The sequence below is a fragment of the Lissotriton helveticus genome, chromosome 6 (assembly GCF_964261635.1).
Source record: "Lissotriton helveticus chromosome 6, aLisHel1.1, whole genome shotgun sequence".
Lineage (NCBI taxonomy): Eukaryota > Metazoa > Chordata > Amphibia > Caudata > Salamandridae > Lissotriton > Lissotriton helveticus.
In genome coordinates, this window is record NC_136067.1 from 911,752,173 (window position 1) to 911,774,916 (window position 22,744).

At 42.4% G+C, this 22,744-nt stretch overlaps 1 protein-coding gene across 1 annotated transcript in view; it reads right to left on the reverse strand.

Annotated features, from left to right (window-relative positions):
• LOC144761597 (protein unc-93 homolog A-like) overlaps positions 1 to 22,744 on the reverse strand; it is a 643,799-nt gene that overhangs the window by 413,987 nt on the left and 207,068 nt on the right. Inside the window, exon 2 of the mRNA XM_078646898.1 lies at positions 17,773 to 17,951. Coding sequence (XP_078503024.1) covers positions 17,773 to 17,862 — 90 coding nt within the window. The 5' untranslated portion in view covers positions 17,863 to 17,951. The remainder of the gene's footprint in view (positions 1 to 17,772; positions 17,952 to 22,744) is intronic.

A 22,744-nucleotide genomic window follows, 5' to 3' on the forward strand; every position in this document is an offset into this window, starting at 1 on the left:
GATTAAACCGCATGGGGAGGCAGAATAATTGTCAAGCTGAGTGTTGCTGGTAAATAGCAGAAAGCGGGGCGGATTATCACCGTGGCGGTCATTCTAATGTGATGTAGACGGTTGGTTGTACATAGATTGTGAGGGCATAGAGATAGGGGAGGAGTGGTAGATATGTGCCTGTGGGATACTGGCCTATTGATGGACCAGAATGGCAGGAGCGAAAGGGGGGGAGGGCATGGGGTAAAGTTTTCTTGAACGTTCAGATATGAATAATTGCACTGTGATATATGCACTAACAGTAAAGATGACTGCAGAAATCGCTGCCTGCCCAAGGGGTTGTTGGCAATTGAAGCTGTGTATTATAACCTGGCAAACTTACGCCGCCGGCCCCAGGGTTGTAGGTGAATAGCAGTGTAATTTGTATAACGTGAAATAAAATTTTTCTAAAACCAAAAAAAAACACCTAGTCTGCCTTGCAAAAGTGCACACTTTTCCAGACCTATCTTCTCAGTACATTTTTATGGAGAACCAAAAATACAGATAAAAAAAAGTCAGTCATTCATATTTCCTAGATGTTTGCCATTTGGAATGGTCTTCTGCCATTCGGAATGGTCTTCATTGCTGCATATGGAGAAGCAGAAAGCATTGAATCCAACAATAAGGTTAAAACTATTTCAGAATAAGCAATGAGTGCTGATCGGTGCCATGTTATGTTTGAATTGCCACTATTTATGGCTATATTGTTCTCTTTGTAAACTGTCTGCACAAAACAGTGTTCGAGTTAAAAAGACAAAAGAAAGAATTACTTGAAGTTTGCTCGCAAATTACCTCAGAAAACCCACTCTAGTGAATCTGTGGAAATAGAAAAAATTATTCACGGCACCACGATTTAGCTTTAAACATCGTAAACTAAAGCGTGGGTGCCGTCATGATTCCAAAAGTAAAGTATTAAAATGTTCAAAGCTAAAGCGAGGGTGACACAACTGTAAACAGAAGTAAGGAAATAGAAGAAAAATGGTGGCCGCACGCTTGTTTACTTTTGATACAATTGCGGCACCTGCGCTTTATCTTTGAACATCTTAAGCTAAAGCAAGGGTGCCGCGATTGCTACAAAACTATTTGTTTACTTTCAAAGCAATTGCTGCACCCTGCACTTTAGCTTACGATGTTAAAAGCAAAATCAATGGATGCCGCCATTGTAAAAAAAAGTGAAGAAAAAAACCCAAACATGAAGCAATGCAATAAACAACTAGGCCCCAGAGAGAAGCGTGCAGAAAGCTGACAAACAAGAAAATAAACAAGGAGTGATGGGCGAGGGCACACAGAGGGTGGGGGGCGGGGTGACGACGGTGGGGAGGACGACACAGACTTGGGTGATGCCACAAGCATGAAGCAATGCAATAAACACAGACAAGAGTTCCCCAAATAACAGTTACCCTGCCTAAAAAAAGAATTAGGCGGCAGAGTAGACCGACACTGCCCTTTACACATAGTAAGCAGCAGGTGGGAACTACCTAAGTTTACTGAATGCTGCAGGTCTTGTGACAGTGCATACGTTGACTAGGCTCGACCTAAAAAGGTACATGTATTGAAGCGTCTTCTAGGGACCAAGTCTATAGTTGCAGTGTTATGTAATCAAATTGTGATGTGCTCGTGAGACTGATAGTATTATTGCATTTTTATTGTTGGAAAGCCTATAAAACAGACAAAGCCATGCGTGTTGTCCATTTAAATATTGTTATTGAGATAATAACATTAACAATGGTTATTTTTCACAGTGTTTCAATTAAATTGAATTCGATTGTATTGTTAAAAGTTAATTAAAAGCATCACAATAATACAAGATAATAAAACTGTTTTTGAAGAAATACTTAATAGTTACTTTTCTGATTCATCAATTTCTAATAAGTTCATAGTAAATATACTAAAAACCATTTAACAACTCAGGTGTTAATATTTCATTATTCTTCAATAGTCATTGTCTCTCGACTACGTTGTTGTAAAGTGTAATTGTGCGTGAAAGTAGCAAGTTGGAATTTTGTTTCTATTTATACAAGGTTATTGTAAAGTGTCATTGTACATGGAAGTAGCAAGTTGGATTTTTGTTTCTGTTTATTCTAGGTAGCAGAGTCCCAGATTTTTAAAGAATCCAATAGCTATCTTCTGTCTTCAGACATCTGGTTGTCTTATTGCTATACTAGCAGCTGTCTCATTCTTGGGCTGTGCCCTTGATACCCTGTTTAAGTAATTTGTCTTGTAATTGCAAAAATGTCAAAAGTTTACAATTTAACTGAGGGACCGTAGGGTCAAGGCTCTTCATTATTGACGTTGACAGGTTCGCATCCTCCTCTTGTTGGAGATGCATTTAAGAAGTGAGAGGCGTGCTTTTCTTAATACGGCACATATGAAGACAAATGCAAACAATCCACCTTAAAGGTGCTACATGGCCAGAATGTTTTAGGTCCTTTGTATCTCCAAGATGGTTTGCCCGCTAAGGACTGCAGTACTCCAAGACGAACAGCCAGTAACTTTTTCTTTAGGTACACAGGATAAGTTAAAGTAAGATATGCTGCTGGTTGTAAGGTAACATATGTTTGCATTGTCATCCAGGCAAGAGACAGCAGCGAAAAAACTTTCTTGTAATCAATAAGTAAGTTAATTCTTGCTCCTTTGTTGATCACATGGCAAAAAGTTTGGTGTGACAGATTTAGATCACATAAGTCAACAGTGTTTGTTTTTACCATTGCCGACAATCACTGACTGCCATAGAGCGCTGACTAGAGGGCTGGACTGATTGTTTCATATTTTGTGCCATGATTTAATTGTATGGTATCTTCTTGCTGTATGCTGTTGTATCAATCCAAATTCCTGGTGGATTTGTGCAGGTGAAGCATTGCAAGAAAGTCCAAAGACACATTAAAAGTACATGTTTGCAGTTTATCCAAGATTTGAGTATCTTTACCATGCATTACCATGCTTGCATAAGCTAGCGTGAGAAGCAGGTTTGCATTAATGATTGCTAGTAATGGCTGGAAAGAGGGTCCGTCCAGTTTTTTCACAGGTGTACAGAAGTCATATATTAAGGCATTATCATTTTGACCATGTACTGTTTGTGTGTTTGAAAATTGAAATTCTTGCCAAAGTATGAGCCTAAATATTTGTAGTTGTTAACCTCTTCTATGCTAGCGTTTCCTTGTTTATTTTTCAGTTGAGTACTGGATCTGTTCCCTAATAACATGGGGGCATATTATCAAGAATGGCGTTAAAGTTATCGCCACTTTAGTGGCAGGAAACTACGGGTGCTAAATTATGAAAAGCTCTTTATGTAAACTGGGACATCGAAGGACTATATCAATATCAGCAGGGGCAGTGCAGGTCTTGGTGGGGCATTGATGACCATTTTGCATATGTAATGTTGTAGATGAAATTCTCAGTGCTGTGAGGTGAGGTCGGAGATACCAGCTTCCATTGTGCATTACCATCAGCACTGCTATGCTCTAGGGCGCTCAAATAAGAAGGCACATGAGGCTATGTTTAAGTTGAGGGCAGCGTAGGCCGTTTGGCATCTCTCAAATGAAGGTTGCATAAAAGCACCACTGCTACCACGCGGACACCTGTGGCGGTGAGAAGAGGGTGTTGAGAGTCTTCCCGCGCACGTTGGTATACCAGGCTGTGCTGAGACCCCTGCAAAGGAGCAATCAAAACTGAGATGGGCAAACCAGACAAACAGTTGCAGCCCAAGTTGTCCTTTGAGTCCAAGCATCTTAAAAAAACGATCACGCAGGCTGCGTCAGACACTGAAACTGACATGGAAGCACGTGGTGGCACCAAATTTGAGTGTATGATGTTGGCCATGCGGCAAAGTTTGCACACCATCGATAGCAACATTGATACTCTTAACCTCTGCATCAATAGCATGGCCTCTAAGCTAGACAAACATGGTGTGTGCATTACTGAGGCAGAGCAACGCATCTCCAACACGGAGGACAAAGTAGAGTCCGTTACTGAATCCTGCATGCATATTGAAAAGTTACTTACGGTGATACAAGCAAAGAATGAGGATTTAGAAGCCAGGTCACAGTGTAATAACTTACGTATCCACCAACATAGGGACGATGGAGCTATATGTTGAAGACCTGCTTAAAACGATGTGGGGAATTGAACACTTTTCTAACATGTTCGTGGTGGAAAGGGCGCGTCGTTCTCTTGCACCGCATCCCATCCCGGGGGCTCCACCTCGGCCGATAATTGCAAAACTTCTTAATTATCATGACAGGGACACAGCACTTTGGCTGGCGAGAGAAATGTGCATTACTAAATTTCAAGGAATGGAAGTTGCAATTTTTCCGGATTTATCCACAGCGGTACAGCAGGCCTGACAGGAAATTCAGCCAATTAAAAAGAAATTGAAAACATTGAAAATACAGTACGCAATGCTCTACCCGGCTAGGTTACGGATTCATCATGGCAGTAAACCAAAGCTTTTCACCACTAAGTGGGGCTAATGTCGATTGCAGAAGGTAAATTGAACTTGATAACATGGAATGTCAGAGGTCTTAACAATCCCAAAAAAACTAGACAGGTGTTGGCATACCTTGATGGGCATAATGTGCAGGTGGCACTATTACAAGAAAAGCATCTAACCAAGACTGCCGTAACAGCAATTGCCGTGAAATGGTCCGGGCGCGTTTTGCCTCTTCATACTCTTTTTATACAAGGGGGTTATGCTTTTAACTAAAAAAGACATCCCTTTTTTCAGTACTCGTGAGGATATAGATGACAATGTTCGATATGTAATAGTGCAGGGTAAATTGTGTGGAACTTTGATCACGATAGTAAATGTACCTGGACCAAATATTGATGACCCAGAACTTTTTGAGACGCTATGGAATAAAATCTACAGGTTACCACCATCTGCCATTATTTGTGACAGGATTTTAACGTTGTGTTAAGCCCTATGCTTACCCGTCACTCCAATGTGTAGCCTGTTATAAAAAGAGCGGCACAAGCGGTCAGAAATGGTATGCAAGACCTGTTTCTTACAGATGTTTGGAGGTTAAGGCACCCTGAGACACAGGAGGACACATGCTATTCTTACACTCAAAACACGTGGTCACGCCTTGATTATTGGTTAACTACTGATGATGCTAGCACATGGGTCACTAGGGTGGTGCATTTGCCTCGTACATTGTCTGATCGGTCCCCAGTATTGCTTACTACCCTGATACCAACATACACACTGCCCCAATTTCAGTGGAGGCTACAGCCTTCGGCATTGCAGGACCTGGTTTTTAAGGAAGGGGTACTGGAAGCCGTCGAACACTATTTCACTGACAATGTAGGCACAGTACAGACTCTGGGCACGATATGGGAGACTTTTAAATTGACAATACATGGGGTGTGTATAGGCTTGCAGGCTGGTGTGCTTAGGTCACTCTGGGATTGAATGAAAATGATTGAGCGGGACTTGCAGTGCTTAGAGCGTCAGTATGAAGATACATCAGACACTAACGAATTGACGGAATGACGGAGCAGGTGGTGAGGCACATGTCATGACGTTGGAAGGCTAGATACTATGGGGAGAGCGGAAGGCCAGGGCGTGATCTAGCCTCTAAGATTAGGGAGCGGTGGGCGAGGAATTACACGATACAGTCAATTACACAGGGGGACACAGTATGTTGCAACTCAGCAAGTATTCTTGACGTATTCGTAGCGCATTACAAAAATATGTATAGCAGCAGGTCAACAGCTGATGAGGAAGACCTAGTACAATCTTTAGCTGATATTGCGTTAGTTTGGCTATCTAAGGGACAGCAAGATTTCCTGATGCACTCATTAACAGCCGATGAAATTAGGGATGCCATTGCTGCCCTGCCAAATGGTAAAGCTACAGGGACATATGGACTCCCAGTAGAGTTCTAAAAAGAGTACATGGATATCTTTGTGCCACCCATGCAAGCTATGTGTGATGAAGCATATGAGCAGCAATTGCTGCCAGACACGCTTCGAGAGGCCTTAATTATAACACTCTTGAAAGCCCTGGATCACTGTGACTCTAACAGGCTCCTGTCGCTAATGAACACTGATGTTAAGATTCTGGCGAAAGTGCTGGCAACCGGTTTGCGCTTAATAATACCTGTTATGGTATTGGCGGATCAGTCGGGGTTTATTCCTACCCATTCCACGGCACATAATCTCAGAACATTATTTACAGTCATCCACCTTTTAGACCCTAAATTGTCGGCAGCTGCAGTTCTATTGGATGCCGCAAAGGCATTTGATTCCATTGCCTGTTGCTATATGTTTGCGATGTTGCATCGAATGGGGGTGCTGTATTGCTACACTAATTGGCTCAAACTACTATATACAAACCCAGTGGCCCGGGTGCGGGTGAATGGACAGACATCGAACACATTTCCAATCAGGTGCGGCATGAGGCAAGGATGCCCACTCTCACCATTGCTGTTCGCAATCATTTTGGAACCACTGGCATGTGTGTTGAGGCAGAGGCACACGAAGGCCGCACTACTTTTTATTCAGCGTCCACTAATGGTGTCCATGTACGCAGACGATATGGTCTTGTATGTGCGGGAACCTGAGGTATATCTGGAGCAATTAATTAGAGAGTATATCCGGTTTGAGAGGTAGTCAGGCCTAGCAATCAATTGGAATAAATCAATCGTGCTATTGCTGACAGACCTCACTCCTCAAATTGAACTGGGTTATTCCTTAGAATGGACTGCAGAGCCATTTAAATACCTGGGTGTACGGGTTCATAGAGACATGCAAGTAGTAATACGTTCTAATTAAGGTACGGCGATATCCAAGCTTGAGGACCAAGTGACCCTTTTGGATCAGACTTCCGTTGACATTTGTGGACAGGGTGGCACTGATTAAAATGGTGGTACTGCCGAAATTCTTATATTTATTTGTTAATGTTCCTATTGAGCTCACCCAGTCTTTTTTCAGTACATTGCAATCCCTACAAATCACTTTAACTTAGGAGGGGTAAGAAGCCGAGGATTGAGTGGGAGACTTTAACATGACCGTATGAGTTGGGAGGCTTCACTGTACCCATATGCACTTGTATTATTTATGTGCGCAGGTGCAAAATCCATTCTATTTGCAAAACGTACCACTATTTACTCTGCACGTGGCAGTTGAGGCCGGGGCCGTGCAGCCAATCCCATTAAAGGCGATGATTGTCAACAAATATTCTGTTTTTGAGCGAAACGAAATAGACAAGGTGCAGTGTACATCACAAGCCTGGCAAGACTTGGAAGGGCGTGCTCAGCGGCTCCCTTTATATGCACCGGCAATGCCGCTACTACATCATACTGCTCTATCTGTGACAGGAGAGACAGGCTCCCTTAAGGCTCTGCAGAGTGTTGGGGCACAGACGAAGGGTGATGTTTAACCTAATGGGAAGTATTTTGAAAAATATGTTGTACCGGGCACAGTACTGATTTTTTTTTGATAGACAAGCATATAAACTCTCGACTCACAAGAATATCGTCAGTATATATATATATATATTCTCCCTCAAAAAAAGCAAAACAATTGATTCATAAAATAGAATATTTTTGTATGTTAGTATGTCAGTTTTTATGAGTTGTACTATATTCTTGTGAGTCTAGAGTTTATATGCTTGTCTATATAACAAAAATCAGTACTGTGGTGTTCTGCTCGATTTTTGGGCTCTATTTATGAGTGATGGTGACTTTAAGCTTGCTACCATCCTGAATCTCTATTCTTGCCTTGTGTTGGTCCTTTTAAGGCCTTTTTGCCATACCTAGAAGCATAAACTAGAGGATAGCTGCTTAATATGATGATAGATCCCTTATTGTTGACTCTAATCCATCTATTGCCTATTGGCTTTGACATAATTATGTGTCCTTTCATGATTCTACCTATAGTAGAGGGTGGATCCTGTTGTCTTGACTTTATATTACATATTGGTATGGTTTGTGTAGGTACTCTGATAGAGCTAAGTGTTATTTCATCCTTCTCAGGCCTACAAGGCCCAGAACTAGAGAGACTCCATTTTGCTTTCTGTCCCTGCAGACTGAGATGCTTGCAGGGTAAAGGTGATGTTTTAGTTATGAGGTGTTGTACGCCCTAAGCGAACTGGAGAGAACCGGCCAAAGCTGAATCTAATCAGGAAGTGTCTCTGGGCTCAGGTCTCTAGACGAAACAAGCAGCTGGTCACTGTGGGAGCGTCTAGCGCAAGGAGCCTGGTGCATGGGATCGATGGGAGGAGGCTGATGGCTGGAACTTTCCATGAGGAGACAGCATTCCATATTAGTGAAGTGCAGAGGCGGAGTCAGGGAGAAGGACTTTGGGTTGGAAGGAGTGCAGTCGTGGATTGGAACGGAGAGCGTTAGAGTGCAGAAGGAGAGGAGATGGAGCAGAGGAGAAGAGACAGTGGATGCTTGGAACAGAGGGAAGACAGACAGCCAGTGAGCTGGAACCAGAGAGAGAGAAACTAGAAGCAGTAGTGAGTAGATGGTGTTCTGAACAGAGAGAGATGAAGCAATGTTTGGAGCTGAAGTCAGCAGTCAGAAGTAGTTACTTATCAGGAGGAGTTGTGGTCAGCTGGAGTCTGAAGTGATGCCTTGTGGAAGAGACTGAAGTTATACTAATCTGTGAGAGCAGCTGGAGTGAATTGGACATTTGAACAGAGATAATCAGACAGAATGAAGAAGCTAGTGGAGCGAACGGTTATCAGAGCGGCAGAAACAATTAGACTGAAGCTGGAAGGCGGAGACAGTTCGTGGGGGAGAGGTGTCCAGTGCAGAGTGATCAGCGCAGATGCATGTCCAAGAGTGCAGAGGAGAATCACAGACGAGGGAGGAATCCAGATGACAGCTAGAACAAGACTCCATACTAATCAGGTGATATCTGTCCTGTTATGTTAGTGCCCATGAAACATTAACCTTGTATTACTAATCCTTTTCCTTTCAGCGGTGTGCAGTCTATTTACAGTCCCTGTTAGTAAGATGTGGATGTGGTCTTTACAGAGACCCTGCAGATCTGTGTATGTGTCTATTATGTGTTGCTATTGTTGTGTAATAAAGATACCCCAGTTCTTAGTGAACCATTGTGCAGAGGTTATTATTATTAATGAAGCTAACCTTTCTTCTAGTCAGGTGCAGTCAGGTGAACGGATGCATCTCCCGTCCATGTGAATGGTAACTGAGCAAGGGGGTGGAGGAGAAATTGTATTTGATGATAACCTTGGCATAGTGAACCAGTGTACCTCTTATTCTTGTATGAAAAGGTAACCTGTTCTTCTAGTCAGATGTTACTGTGAACAGATGCTACCCCTGATCAGGTAAGTGATAACTGAATAAGGGAGAGAGGAGCTCTTGGATTGAAGGATAGGTTGTACATCATCTAATTTGGCAACTATTGTGTGATCCAGAATATTGTAGTACTATACCCCTGATGAATAGTGAGACTGATCCCTTTATGTAATAGTAATCATAGGATATACTGCCGTCTGGGTAGAGAGGTCTGGGTTCGAATGGGACCGCGAGGCCGCCGATTCTGATACTGCCGTCTGGGTAGAGAGGTCTGGGTTCGAATGGGACCGCGAGGCCGCCGATTCTGATACTGCCGTCTGGGTAGTGAGGTCTGGGTTCGAATGGCACCGCGAGGCCGCCGATCGATTGACATTATAGGAAGTCTGGGTATGTATATTGGGAATTCCCTGTCCTTAGGTGGTAGATATATGTTGTTACCTATTGTAAATAGGCCCTAGGGAGGGGGAGGTGGTAACGTTCTGGCTGAGTTAGTGATGCTCTGATGAGCTGGTCCTATCTAATCAGAAAAACCAGGCAGAACATTTGGCGTAGTCGACAGCTTCGTATAAAGCGCTGAGGGAGGGGCCCGACATGTATTTGGACTTAAAACCCTTTCAAATTTGACATCTGTGAACAGTCTGTGAATTGCATGGTGAGGTGTGGTCCCTGACCTATTGGCTTGAACAGTTGGAGTGTAAGGAGATTGCAGTACATCATGGCATCTGACTTATGCAGTGTAGGAGAAATGCTTTTCATCTTGGTGTTTGAACTGTCAGGCTTGAAGGGTGACTGTGTATGAAAAAGGCTTGTACATTGCTTATCAAATGGCTTGCTGCATTTGCTTATGCTGTGAAGAGTGAAATGTATTCTGTGATATAACTTGCTGAAAATCTTGTAAATAGCGCCTTATGTGTAAGGCTTGTGGATAATTTGCTTAGTTCCTTGTAGATAACGCCTTGTGATTAAGGCTTTTGAATCTTTGTATATAGCGCCTTGTGATTCAGACTTGTGAGTAGTTTGTTAAATTTTCTTGTGAATAGCGCCTTGTGCTTAAAATGTATGAGTGGCTTCTTAAGACCATGTGCATAGCGCTTTGTGCTTGAGACTTGTGAATAGTTTGTTGTTCCATGTGTATAGTGCCTTGTGCTTCTGACTTGTGAGTGGCTTTTTAAGGATCTTGTGCATAGCGCCTTCTAACTAAGGCTTGTGTACCTTGTGTGTAGCGCTTTGTGCTTGAGATTTGTGAATAGTTTGTTAAATCTGTGTGTATAGCACCTTGTGAGTAGCTTGTAGTTGCTTGTGGATAGCGCCTTGTGAATCTTGCGGATAGCGCCTTGTGAATCTGGCTTGTAGCGCTTTGTGAATATGGCTGATGAATGACTTTTTCCATTGAGCAGGGAAGGGCTGGATCCTTTCTGTCTGTTCGGGGAGAAAATGTGTTTTTAAAAGGAGCTCGACCGTTATGTGAGAACGTGAGAGATAAGTCCTAGGAATTTCCCTTGTGTCTGCAGCGCTCGGGGAAGGCTTAGGTTTGAGCTGCCAAAGGGTTAATATCTTGAATTGAGACAGCAGTGTTCATTTCATATACTGTTTGGAATGCGTCCACGGGTTTCTGTGGGTTTTGCCTTTGAACACATGATTTAATGAGTCTGACTCGGAGGTGTAAATCAACCTGTCGGAATGCGAGGGGGTGTTTTGGTGGTTTTCAGCTGCGCACAGATGGTGCAATCTTCGGTTGTGGAAATGAAATTATTTCAATGTAGAATGTGCTTTAATTGGTGAAATGCAACCGTGTGCTTTTAAATGAAATGATGAATCTGGCCCTTTTTATAGGTAGAATGGAAAAGCTTGCACACTTAATTATGGATTCTTGGTTATGCAATGCAAAATTATATGTTGCCCCTTGTTTAATTTGATGGTGTTTCACATGTTATAAAAAAAATGAAATGTGTCTGCATGCATTGTTGTTCTAATATTTTTTCCCTTTCAGCAAGTAGTGAACCGTTATGACAGAATTATTTTGCGCATGTGACTATGTTTCTGAAACATTTTGATGTTCGTGTATACAGTCAAGGGTGGATATGAGGTTCTATTTTGATTTTGACTTTAATACACTCACATCCCTTACATCAGTTTAAAATTGCTTTAGTGCAGAATGCCGTCTTTTGAATGTTGGTTAACTTTTCATATGGCTATAGAAAATAATAGCTTAAGAACTTGATTAAATTAGTTAGAGAAATACGGTGCTTGTCTGAGAGGAGAAAAATAAAATACCAGCTGCATGGAGTTTCATTTAAAAATGTGTGAGAACCTCCACAAGCAGAAGTTGTTGTTTTAACCTTGAACGAGATAACTCAGGCCCGTTCTCAGGGCATTTTCTGACGGGAGGGGCCCTTGAGCGAGTAGAGACTTCCTTGGCTATAACCCAATTCTTTCCGCGATCCCTTTTGTTTATGTGAAGGGAGGGCTGTATTCCTCCGACTGATGCTGGCTCCCTTTGCAAGAGGAGGGAGGATGCTTGCATTCCAACCAAGGTCTTTCTTAAGAAGCTTGGCAGACGCTGGACTCTTTCGGTGAGCTCAGCGTTGGCAGCGACCCAATTTTAGAGAAGCAGAGAGGAGAGAGAGAGAGCTGTCTCCTATTTTGTTATGATTGAAATTGAGCCAGCCCCTGAGCGCGGATGGCTCTGAAGGGAGGGGTAGGCGAGCAAGGAGTGTGATTGCAGCGAAGCTCGGCTCCTGCTTGTTATGGGTGGAGCTGGTTCAAAACTCCGAGCGCGACCATCTTTCTAGAGGGAGGGGCTGTTTCTCAAAGGAGTGAGGAGTGACTAGGCCCCAGCCCTTCTGATTGTGTATAAAAAAATTTGATTTTGCCCAAACAAATTTAAAGAATATGGTATAGGTAGAGTGTCCAAAACATCCCTTAGATTTAGAGAGTTCTTTTCAGGAATTAGGAGGTTTTCTTCTTACAGAAATGAAAAGCACTTGGGGTGCTTTTTTGAATGGAAAATCTGTTTTTGCAAGATTGATGATACGTGTTTTTCGTTCCAGATTGCTGATCTATGGGGGCCCTGTATGAGTGTGACTTTCTTATTTTGGAGTGATGCGCTTTGTTATTTTCGGATGAGTGTCGCCCTTCCCAACCCCCCCCGAGGCTGAATCCAGGATTAGAAACAGACGTACCAGGCTGACCAGACTGGAGGGTGTGCTTCCTTGGCACCGGATGCAGATGAAGACGGAGGGTCGTGGCCTACACGAATGAACTGTTTTCCTAAGGAGAAACCAACGATGGATTCCTACAGAAGAGAACTTTTACATTGACTGAACTTTTGAAATTGGCATTAATATTTACAGTGGGCTGCCTCAGCAGTCAGGTTAAAACTCTATGGGTTATGTTTGGATTTCCCCCCTAAAATTTTTTTTTTGGTGACAAAGTCAATAGTCCCATATTTGAAAAAGAGAAAAAAATGTTAATTGACTTTTGAAAGTGATGATCTAAAAGAACCCATTTGTATTTGGTTATGATGATGTTCCTTTACGAAAGGAGTCTACAATGTACTTCCTTGGCCTGCATTCTTGAGTCTTGCATTTTTTCCCATGTTTCTATTTCAGATGGACACTATGCCACTTTTTGCAGTTACCACAAACAGGCCCCAATGATAATGTTAAATTTTCAGTCCTGTTTATGCTTTTGATTTTCCAGTTTGAAAGATGCAGTGCCACATTCATAATTTGGCCTTTGGTTTAATGATTCCTTTTGATATATGCAAATGATTTTGTTTGAAAGTCATAGGGTGCAGTATATAATTAGTGAGCTGCTTTAGTAATCTGATGCCCTGTGATACATGATATTTTGATCTTAGTATGCTATGCTATTACAGATTGACTTTACACTTGTCTATCTTTCACCTATTGGATAGTTTTCCTGTTTTCTGTAAAACAGTTTTGCCAATGAAGGGAAAGTAGTGTTCTGCATGATGGTGCACACATGTGTTCCACAGATTGATACAGAGGGATTAGGTGCACACTGTTTCCTGAGTTAGATGACTTATGACCTTTGCCTATTGACTTTGGCATGGTCTCCTATCACTTAGTTTTTCAAGTTTAAGTTTCTGATTCAGCTATTTTAGCTATAGGGATTTCTGGACAGACTATGTCTGAATTATCTTTTAGATGAGTATATGCACCACACTTAGATCACTTTTTTTGATTTTCTTGCTTGATATGCATAGTGCTACACCAGCTATTTTGTAGGAATGGGGTTATCCTTGTTTTCTTGTTATTACACTTTCACTTTGATCCATCAACTTCTAATTGGAGCAGTGGGATTAATTCCAAGGGTGGTCACCCTAGACTTTAAGTTGTCCCGGGAGGTGTGTCATTTAGTTAGGTCATGTCCTAGATTTACTAGTAATAGTTGCCCAGACATTGAGGACCCTTTGTTATGTTTATTTGTCAGACTTTACCAAATCCTTTCTTAAGTTGACCGAAGTAGGTAGGCCTCATTTAGGCCCTTTGTTATTTTTACTTCACAGACATGTCCCTACATTAATAGATTTCATGAGTTATTACTAGAAGTTGAGGCACATTTAGTTCAAGGGTGCTTAGGTTAGTTTCTGTGGTTATCAGATATTTTGATTTGTTTTCAATTGGTTGTCAGATTTACATTCCCTATATCAAGCTTTAGGTGGTATTTCCTTGGTTGTCATTCATTTTAGGGAGTCTTTTTGTTTTTGATTTTGTTGATAGATCATGTCGATGTTTGTTTATTTGTTTGTTGTTGTTTATCGATGTTAGCAAGTTAAAGTCAAGGGTGTAATGTTCTGCTCGATTTTTGGGCTCTATTTATGAGTGATGGTGACTTTAAGCTTGCTACCATCCTGAATCTCTATTCTTGCCTTGTGTTGGTCCTTTTAAGGCCTTTTTGCCATACCTAGAAGCATAAACTAGAGGATAGCTGCTTAATATGATGATAGATCCCTTATTGTTGACTCTAATCCATCTATTGCCTATTGGCTTTGACATAATTATGTGTCCTTTCATGATTCTACCTATAGTAGAGGGTGGATCCTGTTGTCTTGACTTTATATTACATATTGGTATGGTTTGTGTAGGTACTCTGATAGAGCTAAATTTATTTCATCCTTCTCAGGCCTACAAGGCCCAGAACTAGAGAGACTCCATTTTGCTTTCTGTCCCTGCAGACTGAGATGCTTGCAGGGTAAAGGTGATGTTTTAGTTATGAGGTGTTGTTCGCCCTAAACGAACTGGAGAGAACCGGCCAAAGCTGAATCTAATCAGGAAGTGTCTCTGGGCTCAGGTCTCTAGATGAAACAAGCAGCTGGTCACTGTGGGAGCGTCTAGCGCAAGGAGCCTGGTGCATGGGATCGATGGGAGGAGGCTGATGGCTGGAACTTTCCATGAGGAGACAGCATTCCATATTAGTGAAGTGCAGAGGCGGAGTCAGGGAGAAGGACTTTGGGTTGGAAGGAGTGCAGTCGTGGATTGGAACGGAGAGCGTTAGAGTGCAGAAGGAGAGGAGATGGAGCAGAGGAGAAGAGACAGTGGATGCTTGGAACAGAGGGAAGACAGACAGCCAGTGAGCTGGAACCAGAGAGAGAGAAACTAGAAGCAGTAGTGAGTAGATGGTGTTCTGAACAGAGAGAGATGAAGCAATGTTTGGAGCTGAAGACAGCAGTCAGAAGTAGTTACTTATCAGGAGGAGTTGTGGTCAGCTGGAGTCTGAAGTGATGCCTTGTGGAAGAGACTGAAGTTATACTAATCTGTGAGAGCAGCTGGTGTGAATTGGACATTTGAACAGAGATAATCAGACAGAATGAAGAAGCTAGTGGAGCGAACGGTTATCAGAGCGGCAGAAACAATTAGACTGAAGCTGGACGGTGGAGACAGTTCGTGGGGGAGAGGTGTCCAGTGCAGAGTGATCAGCGCAGATGCATGTCCAAGAGTGCAGAGGAGAATCACAGATGAGGGAGGAATCCAGATGACAGCTAGAACAAGACTCCATACTAATCAGGTGATATCTGTCCTGTTATGTTAGTGCCCATGAAACATTAACCTTGTATTACTAATCCTTTTCCTTTCAGCGGTGTGCAGTCTATTTACAGTCCCTGTTAGTAAGATGTGGATGTGGTCTTTACAGAGACCCTGCAGATCTGTGTATGTGTCTATTATGTGTTGCTATTGTTGTGTAATAAAGATACCCCAGTTCTTAGTGAACCATTGTGCAGAGGTTATTATTATTAATGAAGCTAATCTTTCTTTTAGTCAGGTGCAGTCAGGTGAACGGATGCATCTCCCGTCCATGTGAATGGTAACTGAGCAAGGGGGTGGAGGAGAACTTGTATTTGATGATAACCGTGGCATAGTGAACCAGTGTACCTCTTATTCTTGTATGAAAAGGTAACCTGTTCTTCTAGTCAGATGTTACTGTGAACAGATGCTACCCCTGATCAGGTAAGTGATAACTGAATAAGGGAGAGAGGAGCTCTTGGATTGAAGGATAGGTTGTACATCATCTAATTTGGCAACTATTGTGTGATCCAGAATATTGTAGTACTATACCCCTGATGAATAGTGAGACTGATCCCTTTATGTAATGGTAATCATAGGATATACTGCCATCTGGGTAGAGAGGTCTGGGTTCGAATGGGACCGCGAGGCCGCCGATTCTGATACTGCCGTCTGGGTAGAGAGGTCTGGGTTCGAATGGGACCGCGAGGCCGCCGATTCTGATACTGCCGTCTGGGTAGAGAGGTCTGGGTTCGAATGGGACCGCGAGGCCGCCGATCGATTGACATTATAGGAAGTCTGGGTATGTATATTGGGAATTCCCTGTCCTTAGGTGGTAGATATATGTTGTTACCTATTGTAAATAGGCCCTAGGGAGGGGGAGGTGGTAACGTTCTGGCTGAGTTAGTGATGCTCTGATGAGCTGGTCCTATCTAATCAGAAAAACCAGGCAGAACATGTGGCCGGTACAATATATTTTTCAAAATAGTTAATTTCCCTGTTAGGGTTTTATCCTTTATTCAGGGGCCCGTTCGTTTTCCAAAGTAACCTAATGGGAAGTTCATTAGCCTGCAGGAGTTTGTGCGAGACGAGGGAAATACGGTTATGTTAACATTAATTTATAGCAGCCTGAGAGCGGCACAGCGGTCTTTGTACCCCTGTTTTCCAGAGGAACCACCGGTTTTAGGGGCATTACAACTTATTTACACCACACAAACAAAATATAGGTTAGTTTCACGCTTGTATACTGCCTCACAGCTAGAAGAGGTGCATATTACAGCGGGTCCAAATGAAATGGTATTTTGCCTCAGCCACTAGCCGAGGAAGAGTGGGAGGCATGTTGTAAACTAACGGGTCAATTTGCGGCCCAGAGCAATCTTACACTCATTCATTATAAGTATATTCATCAAATGTATTACACTCCAACACAACTCCACAAGTATGATCTAAGGGACGGGCACTGTTGTAGGAGATGTGGGGCAGATAATGCTGATTTCCTGCACTTAGCGTGGGCATGTCCCAAAGTGGCAGATTTTTGGGGTAAAGTCGTGATGGCTTTGGTGAAAATGGTGGGTGAAGCAGTTGAATGTGATATGAAGGTTTGTCTACTGGGCAATGTACTTAGGTTAAAAATGACCAATCGTAAATTTGTGGCCATTGCACTGCAATTGGCAAAACATAGTGTTTCCCTCTGTTGGGACGGAAGACCGGCGCCTAAGTTGGCACACTGGTTACAAGATATAGCCTACTGTCGTGACCAACTCACCAATTATACGGAGGAGCTCCCAAGTGCCTCAAGACCATGAGACATTTGGGGTCCGTTCACTGCCTACATGCTAACGAATGCTACTGACTGATGACAATCTATATGTAGATGAAGAATATCTTATCTGCTTTTTGATTAATCTCTGCTTTATTACTGCATTGCGCTTGTGCAATGTTTTAGTAATCATTGCCATATATTCTAAACAATTGTGACCAGGACGTATTGTTACATTTGATGATTGTATTTTGAAAACCTTATAAATAAATTAAAATTTTAAATACAAAAAAGTGACCCCCCCCCCACACACACACCCTGTGAGTTTTCTGCCATGGTGTGGCAATCATTTTGTTTTTTTCTGTGCCTCATCGCCAGGTTTTTACTAGCAGTAACGGACAGAAAAAAAGACAAAACACTGCCCACCACAAATAGGGAAGGCAGTGTAATATCCTTCTGCAGACTGCTTTTACTCCGTTCGGCTGTTTGACTAAGTTTTCCTTCGATGGAGACAACGGGGCTCCGGTGAGTAAAAACGTAAAGTCTGCCAGTCTCTAAATGAGGTGGGAGGATCTAGGTTTTGTCCGCCAAACTATAAATCTCTATCCGCCAAACTCTAAATCAGGCCCATATTTAAACTTAGCACTCTAAGTGCTTGCTTTATGTAAAACAGCCCCATGTCATTTACCTGCAAATTCTGAAGACCTCCATAGGCAGTGGCTATAAGCATAAACCCCAAAGCCAAGACGAGGATGTTCTTCAAGTGACGGATGTCCATTATATGTAACAGCTTCAATTAAATAGCTACACTTAAAATTTCTTAGAGTTGTCCAGGTTCTTGACCACAGTCAGATAGAGATGTAGATACTGCAGAAAAAAAGAGACAAAAACAGGTTCTATGATTGTAGATTAACTGTGGAACTGTCTATTACAGTCTTCAGTTTTTTTTATATAATCCTATTGAACATTTTTTGATGAGTTACCTTAGCAGACAATCTTTGCTTAGAAAAAATATGTCTACAAATATTCTGACTTGAGAAAGATAAACTAAGAGCAATTTTTGTCTCAGCAGCAAAGGAAAATACGAACCATATTCAACTTTCTTTTCAATCTTTGTAGGAAGCTATAAAGAGAACTGTGCTTTGAAACTACATATAACTGTATTAGAGCTTTAGAATGTAGAGAGCCCCAGTGTATTAGATATTTGGAATGTTGAGTGACATGGTCTTATAACAGATGTTATAAGCCTTCTGCTCCAACATTCCAGTTTGTGTCTTTCTGGTTCTTGCTTTTTAATTTAGAACACTATACCCTTATTTGGGTGTAATGTTCTAATAGCCGTATTGCCCTTCTGCTTTGGGCTATACTAGTTTGAACGGTCCTCACCCTTGTTATAGGCCAACTCAGGTTCAGGACGTTAACAACCGGTATAGCCCTCAGCAGCAGGTTATAAGGCTATAATGTAGACAGAGGAAAAAGTCTGACACACCAGAAAAGTGAATCTTTTTCACAACTGTACTAGTTCTGCACAGGTGTTTCCAAATAGACCTATTGAAGGAAAGAGAACTATCCTACATGGTGTTACTGCATTATAATCCAACTTCTGTGACATAAAAAAGTAAGTACACATACTTCCTGGTGGTTTCCACCCACCCACATGCTGTGCAATCTATGACGGATACAGATCAGTTCTAAAGAACTTGAGTGTTTGTGTCTATTCTCACAGTGTCAGCAGTAACTGATGCTTATGTTTACCTTACCATTCAAGCATGTCTATGGTCCTCTTGCATCTCACCCAACATATTTCATAAAGGCTAGACTGCAGCTAACACCCTAAGTACTATGCATCACATCAGGACTCCAGCAACAAGGTGCAAACTGGAGATCTTCATGGCCTCATCAGGGGTAAGAAGTGCTTTATAAATGCTACAATACAGTATGCTCACGTATGCCAAATATAAGATATGAAGAAGAGGTCATGGGGCTGTCATTCTCAGAGTATTTTCATTCTTTATAGACAAAATATTATAAGCTGGTTAACTCAGAATTGTAAATAACATACAGCTAGACTGGGCCTGTAGGGACCGGACCAAGAATGATTTCAAATATGATGGTCTATATGCCAAGGTGAGCCAAAATAAATGGATTCAACTGTGAACTAAGCGATTGCCAGTAGCTGAGATTAATTCAAGCACCCGTTCCACCATTTTGTTGTTTGTTTCAGTGCATGTCCTAAGTGTGATATGTATTCCCAGACATGGTTCTGTGGCCAAGTTGCTACAGAACTCAAACTGCACATCACTGATGAGGCATGTGTAAGCTGAAAGCTGCCTGGGGTTGCTTGTGTTCTTGTTTGGAGGGGACCTAATATGGCAGATTGGGCTGGACTATTACCGTAGGGTTCATATAGGGTTAGGACCATGACTGCTCTGTCTTGGGTTGGTCTCCCTCTAGAGTCGGACAGGGAAAATTATTGATTGAACGTAGCTGAGATTAAATTCAGCATCTCTTTGCTACGTGGCTTGTTTCAGTAGGAAATAGTAGCACTCAGTTAAAGTGCTTATTTCATTCAATAATGGATTGCACTCCCTTGATATGTCACGGAGTTCAGAGATGCCCACTGCCAAAAATGTTTACAAATAGGTTTGCTCCTATGCGTGGTAATCTGCACACAGACATCATGTACTTGTCCTCTGTGGTCTGTGCATACTCAGTCAGAAGGTATCAATTTAGCTCCTAGAAAGAAGCCTGACTATAAAGTTTCACTCACATCTAGACAACTGTGAGTTAATTTATTAATGTGCTAAGGTAATGGAAAGTTCTACAGGCTGATCACAGAAGATGTAAAATTTCTCTTATTTGGATGTAAAGAGTTTATTGATTTAAATGATTTCTAAGGCACGGAAGTGGCCATGAAGGCATCTAAGTACTGAGCAAGAGAGGCTCTAACAATCTAAAAAGAAAATACAGATGCCATTATTACATAGAGGTAGGTGGAACGTTTAACCTATAGGTTAACAATATAAATCACAATAAATGCTCGAAGTGTGTCAGGTGGTGTTGGCCAAACGAAAATAAGGTTATGTTGCTACTGTCATATGGTATAGTGATGTATAACACAGTTTTGTTAAACAAGAGCGTGATCATAAGCATAACATATGCAAAAACATTGCTAAGCCTATTCACAGCCTGGCCATGAGAAAACAACATATTCACGTTAATTAGAGGTGACCAAGTGCATCTTGGTTCGAGTGGGAGCTGTCTGAGAGCCTTCTGCACTGTGGTGATGGGATCCTTACAACTCATACCATCCACCACATGTGCAGTTGCATTTACTGTTGCTTTTAGTTATGCTGGTCTGTACTTAGGAGGGCCATTAAGAGAGTATTGTCAACGTTTATTCTTTTTAGAGAACCAGTTTTAGAGAACTTTTTAGGCAACCAGTTTTAGGTTTTGCATGGGGATGAAAGGTTTTATTTTCTTATCAACCTCAATTTTGGATGGTCACCTTTCATGATCTGAGGAGAAGTCTCTTCTCAAGGATCAATCTTGAAATTTTGTATTTTGACCAATGTATAAACAAAAAGAACTAGCTATTAGAATAATGTTTGCGTGCTATGTGTCTGCATGGGAAACCATTTGGTTTTGTATGAAGGCCCTCACCCAACAACCTAGTTGGTGGTATACTTCATCATCGGGCCCCACCTGAGGCACCGAGTGACTAGACTGCACGCTAGACTACTGCGGAGCGTTTTTTTTTTAAACATGAGTGTGCTGTGCTGGTGTGTTGCGTGAGGTTTAAAATACTGTCCTTGGGGTCCCAAAGGAATGCTTTATTGGTGGGCACAAGCCAGTAATTAGAAACAAAGGCTTCGGACGTGTGGGGGTAGACTTATGGTCTCCCACGTCCAGTGTGGTCGACTAGTTTCAGCCAGCCTTCTTACTAAACTGGCTTTCATCAGGACCTTTTATGTGTGAGGGTGTTACAGGGATAAACATGTGTGTCAGTGCCCTGTATGTTAAGCACGCGCTAAGGTGCTTGTACATGTAAAAGGTATTTCCTCTCAGTTTGTACCTGTAGGGAAATAAGATAGAGACAAAACAGGACAAACAAAAGACACATATTGTTTCAAAACATGCAATCATCAACCACAAGAATTCGTGGGTCTGCGCCTGGTGCCTAAACATGTAAACGGATAAGGCGGGAGTGTAGGCGCTAGTGGCAAAACGTGGCAATTGCCGGTTATGTGATTTATGCGGTATAGGTGCTACTACATAATTACCGTAGTTCATTGCTGTGAAATTGCGGTGAAAGAAATGCACATGTGGTATACAATTGTGGTGCTTACTCCTATCTACAGAGGACAACCTCCAAGGAGCTCCGCCGAAGGGTCGGGACTTAGTGCACGCTGAAAAAAGGTTGGGAGAAAAGGAGGTATCTAATTAGTAGAGGCCAAGTGCAACTGACGGTAAAACAAGGCACGCACAGTGATGGCCAAAGGCAGAATGACTGGCGGCTGTAACATGAGTGGGGGCCGGTCTTTGAACTTACTTGGCAGGGTCTCCAGAGCCATTGATACACCTGCTGTCCGGCCGCGAGTTCCGTAGTAAATGATCTCTTGTGGCCGGCGTCTTAAAATACCCTCTCGTAGCCGCAGGTGTTGCTCGTTGAAGGCGGGCGGACCTTGTGGGAGTATCGTTCATGAATAGCATTCAGCTGGGCTTGCGGCTGGCCGTGTCTCTCTCTGTGCAGAGTCTGTAGGGAAAGGCAGAGAAGAGATACATCCGCTCGCGTCCTAAGACCTTCACTGTTGATGTCTACTCGTAATGTTTGCAACAGGGGGTCGTGAAAATTAGCAAATAAATAATTGCCACATTGCGGGGAAAATATATAGTAAGAGGGACAGGGTCTAAACTTTTTTAAAGAAAAATTAGTGGGGTGCTGTCTCGAACCGGCCACCTGCGGTATTTTGGTGTGTATAAGCTGGACAGCGCAGCGCTGGATTGTAGTTGTCAGATTGGCAGCAATAGCACTGAAATGTAGCTATCTAGTGGGGCCGGGTGAGGAAATGTATAGGTCACTGATTTGGTCTGATATTCGCGGTCACTGCAAGTATAGGCCTCACATGGTGGGTTGGGGTGGGGGGTCTATTAGGAACTAGATAGTATTGCATTAATCGGGTTAGTTGTTCTCATAGTCAAGCGCAGAGATGTGTGTTATTCAGTTTGGCACTGTGGTAGAGGGACACAGTTGTTGCTGGGCTATTGGAAGGACAGTGTCCAGCCCCACGGGCGCATGCGATTATCTCCTAAGGCTGTTCCACGGGATCCTGTCGTTTAGCCCCTGGATATGGGTGGACAGTCTATAAATCCAGTGTTTTTCTTTTGTTAGAAGAATTTTCTCATTGTCAGTGGGGTGGACAGGGATTTGTTCAATTACTGTCCACCGCATGTCATTAGGGGTGTGTCCTGATTGGTAAAAGTGGTCCATGAGTCTGCTGTTGGTATTTTTGCAACGTATCATACATTTGTGTTCCGTGATCCTAGTGCGCACTTTTCTTGTGGTCATTCCCACATATCTGAGTTTGCAAGGGCATTCAATCAGGTATATTAAGTTTGTGGAGTTGCAATTAGTGTGCTTCAGTTGGTGCCATGTTTTC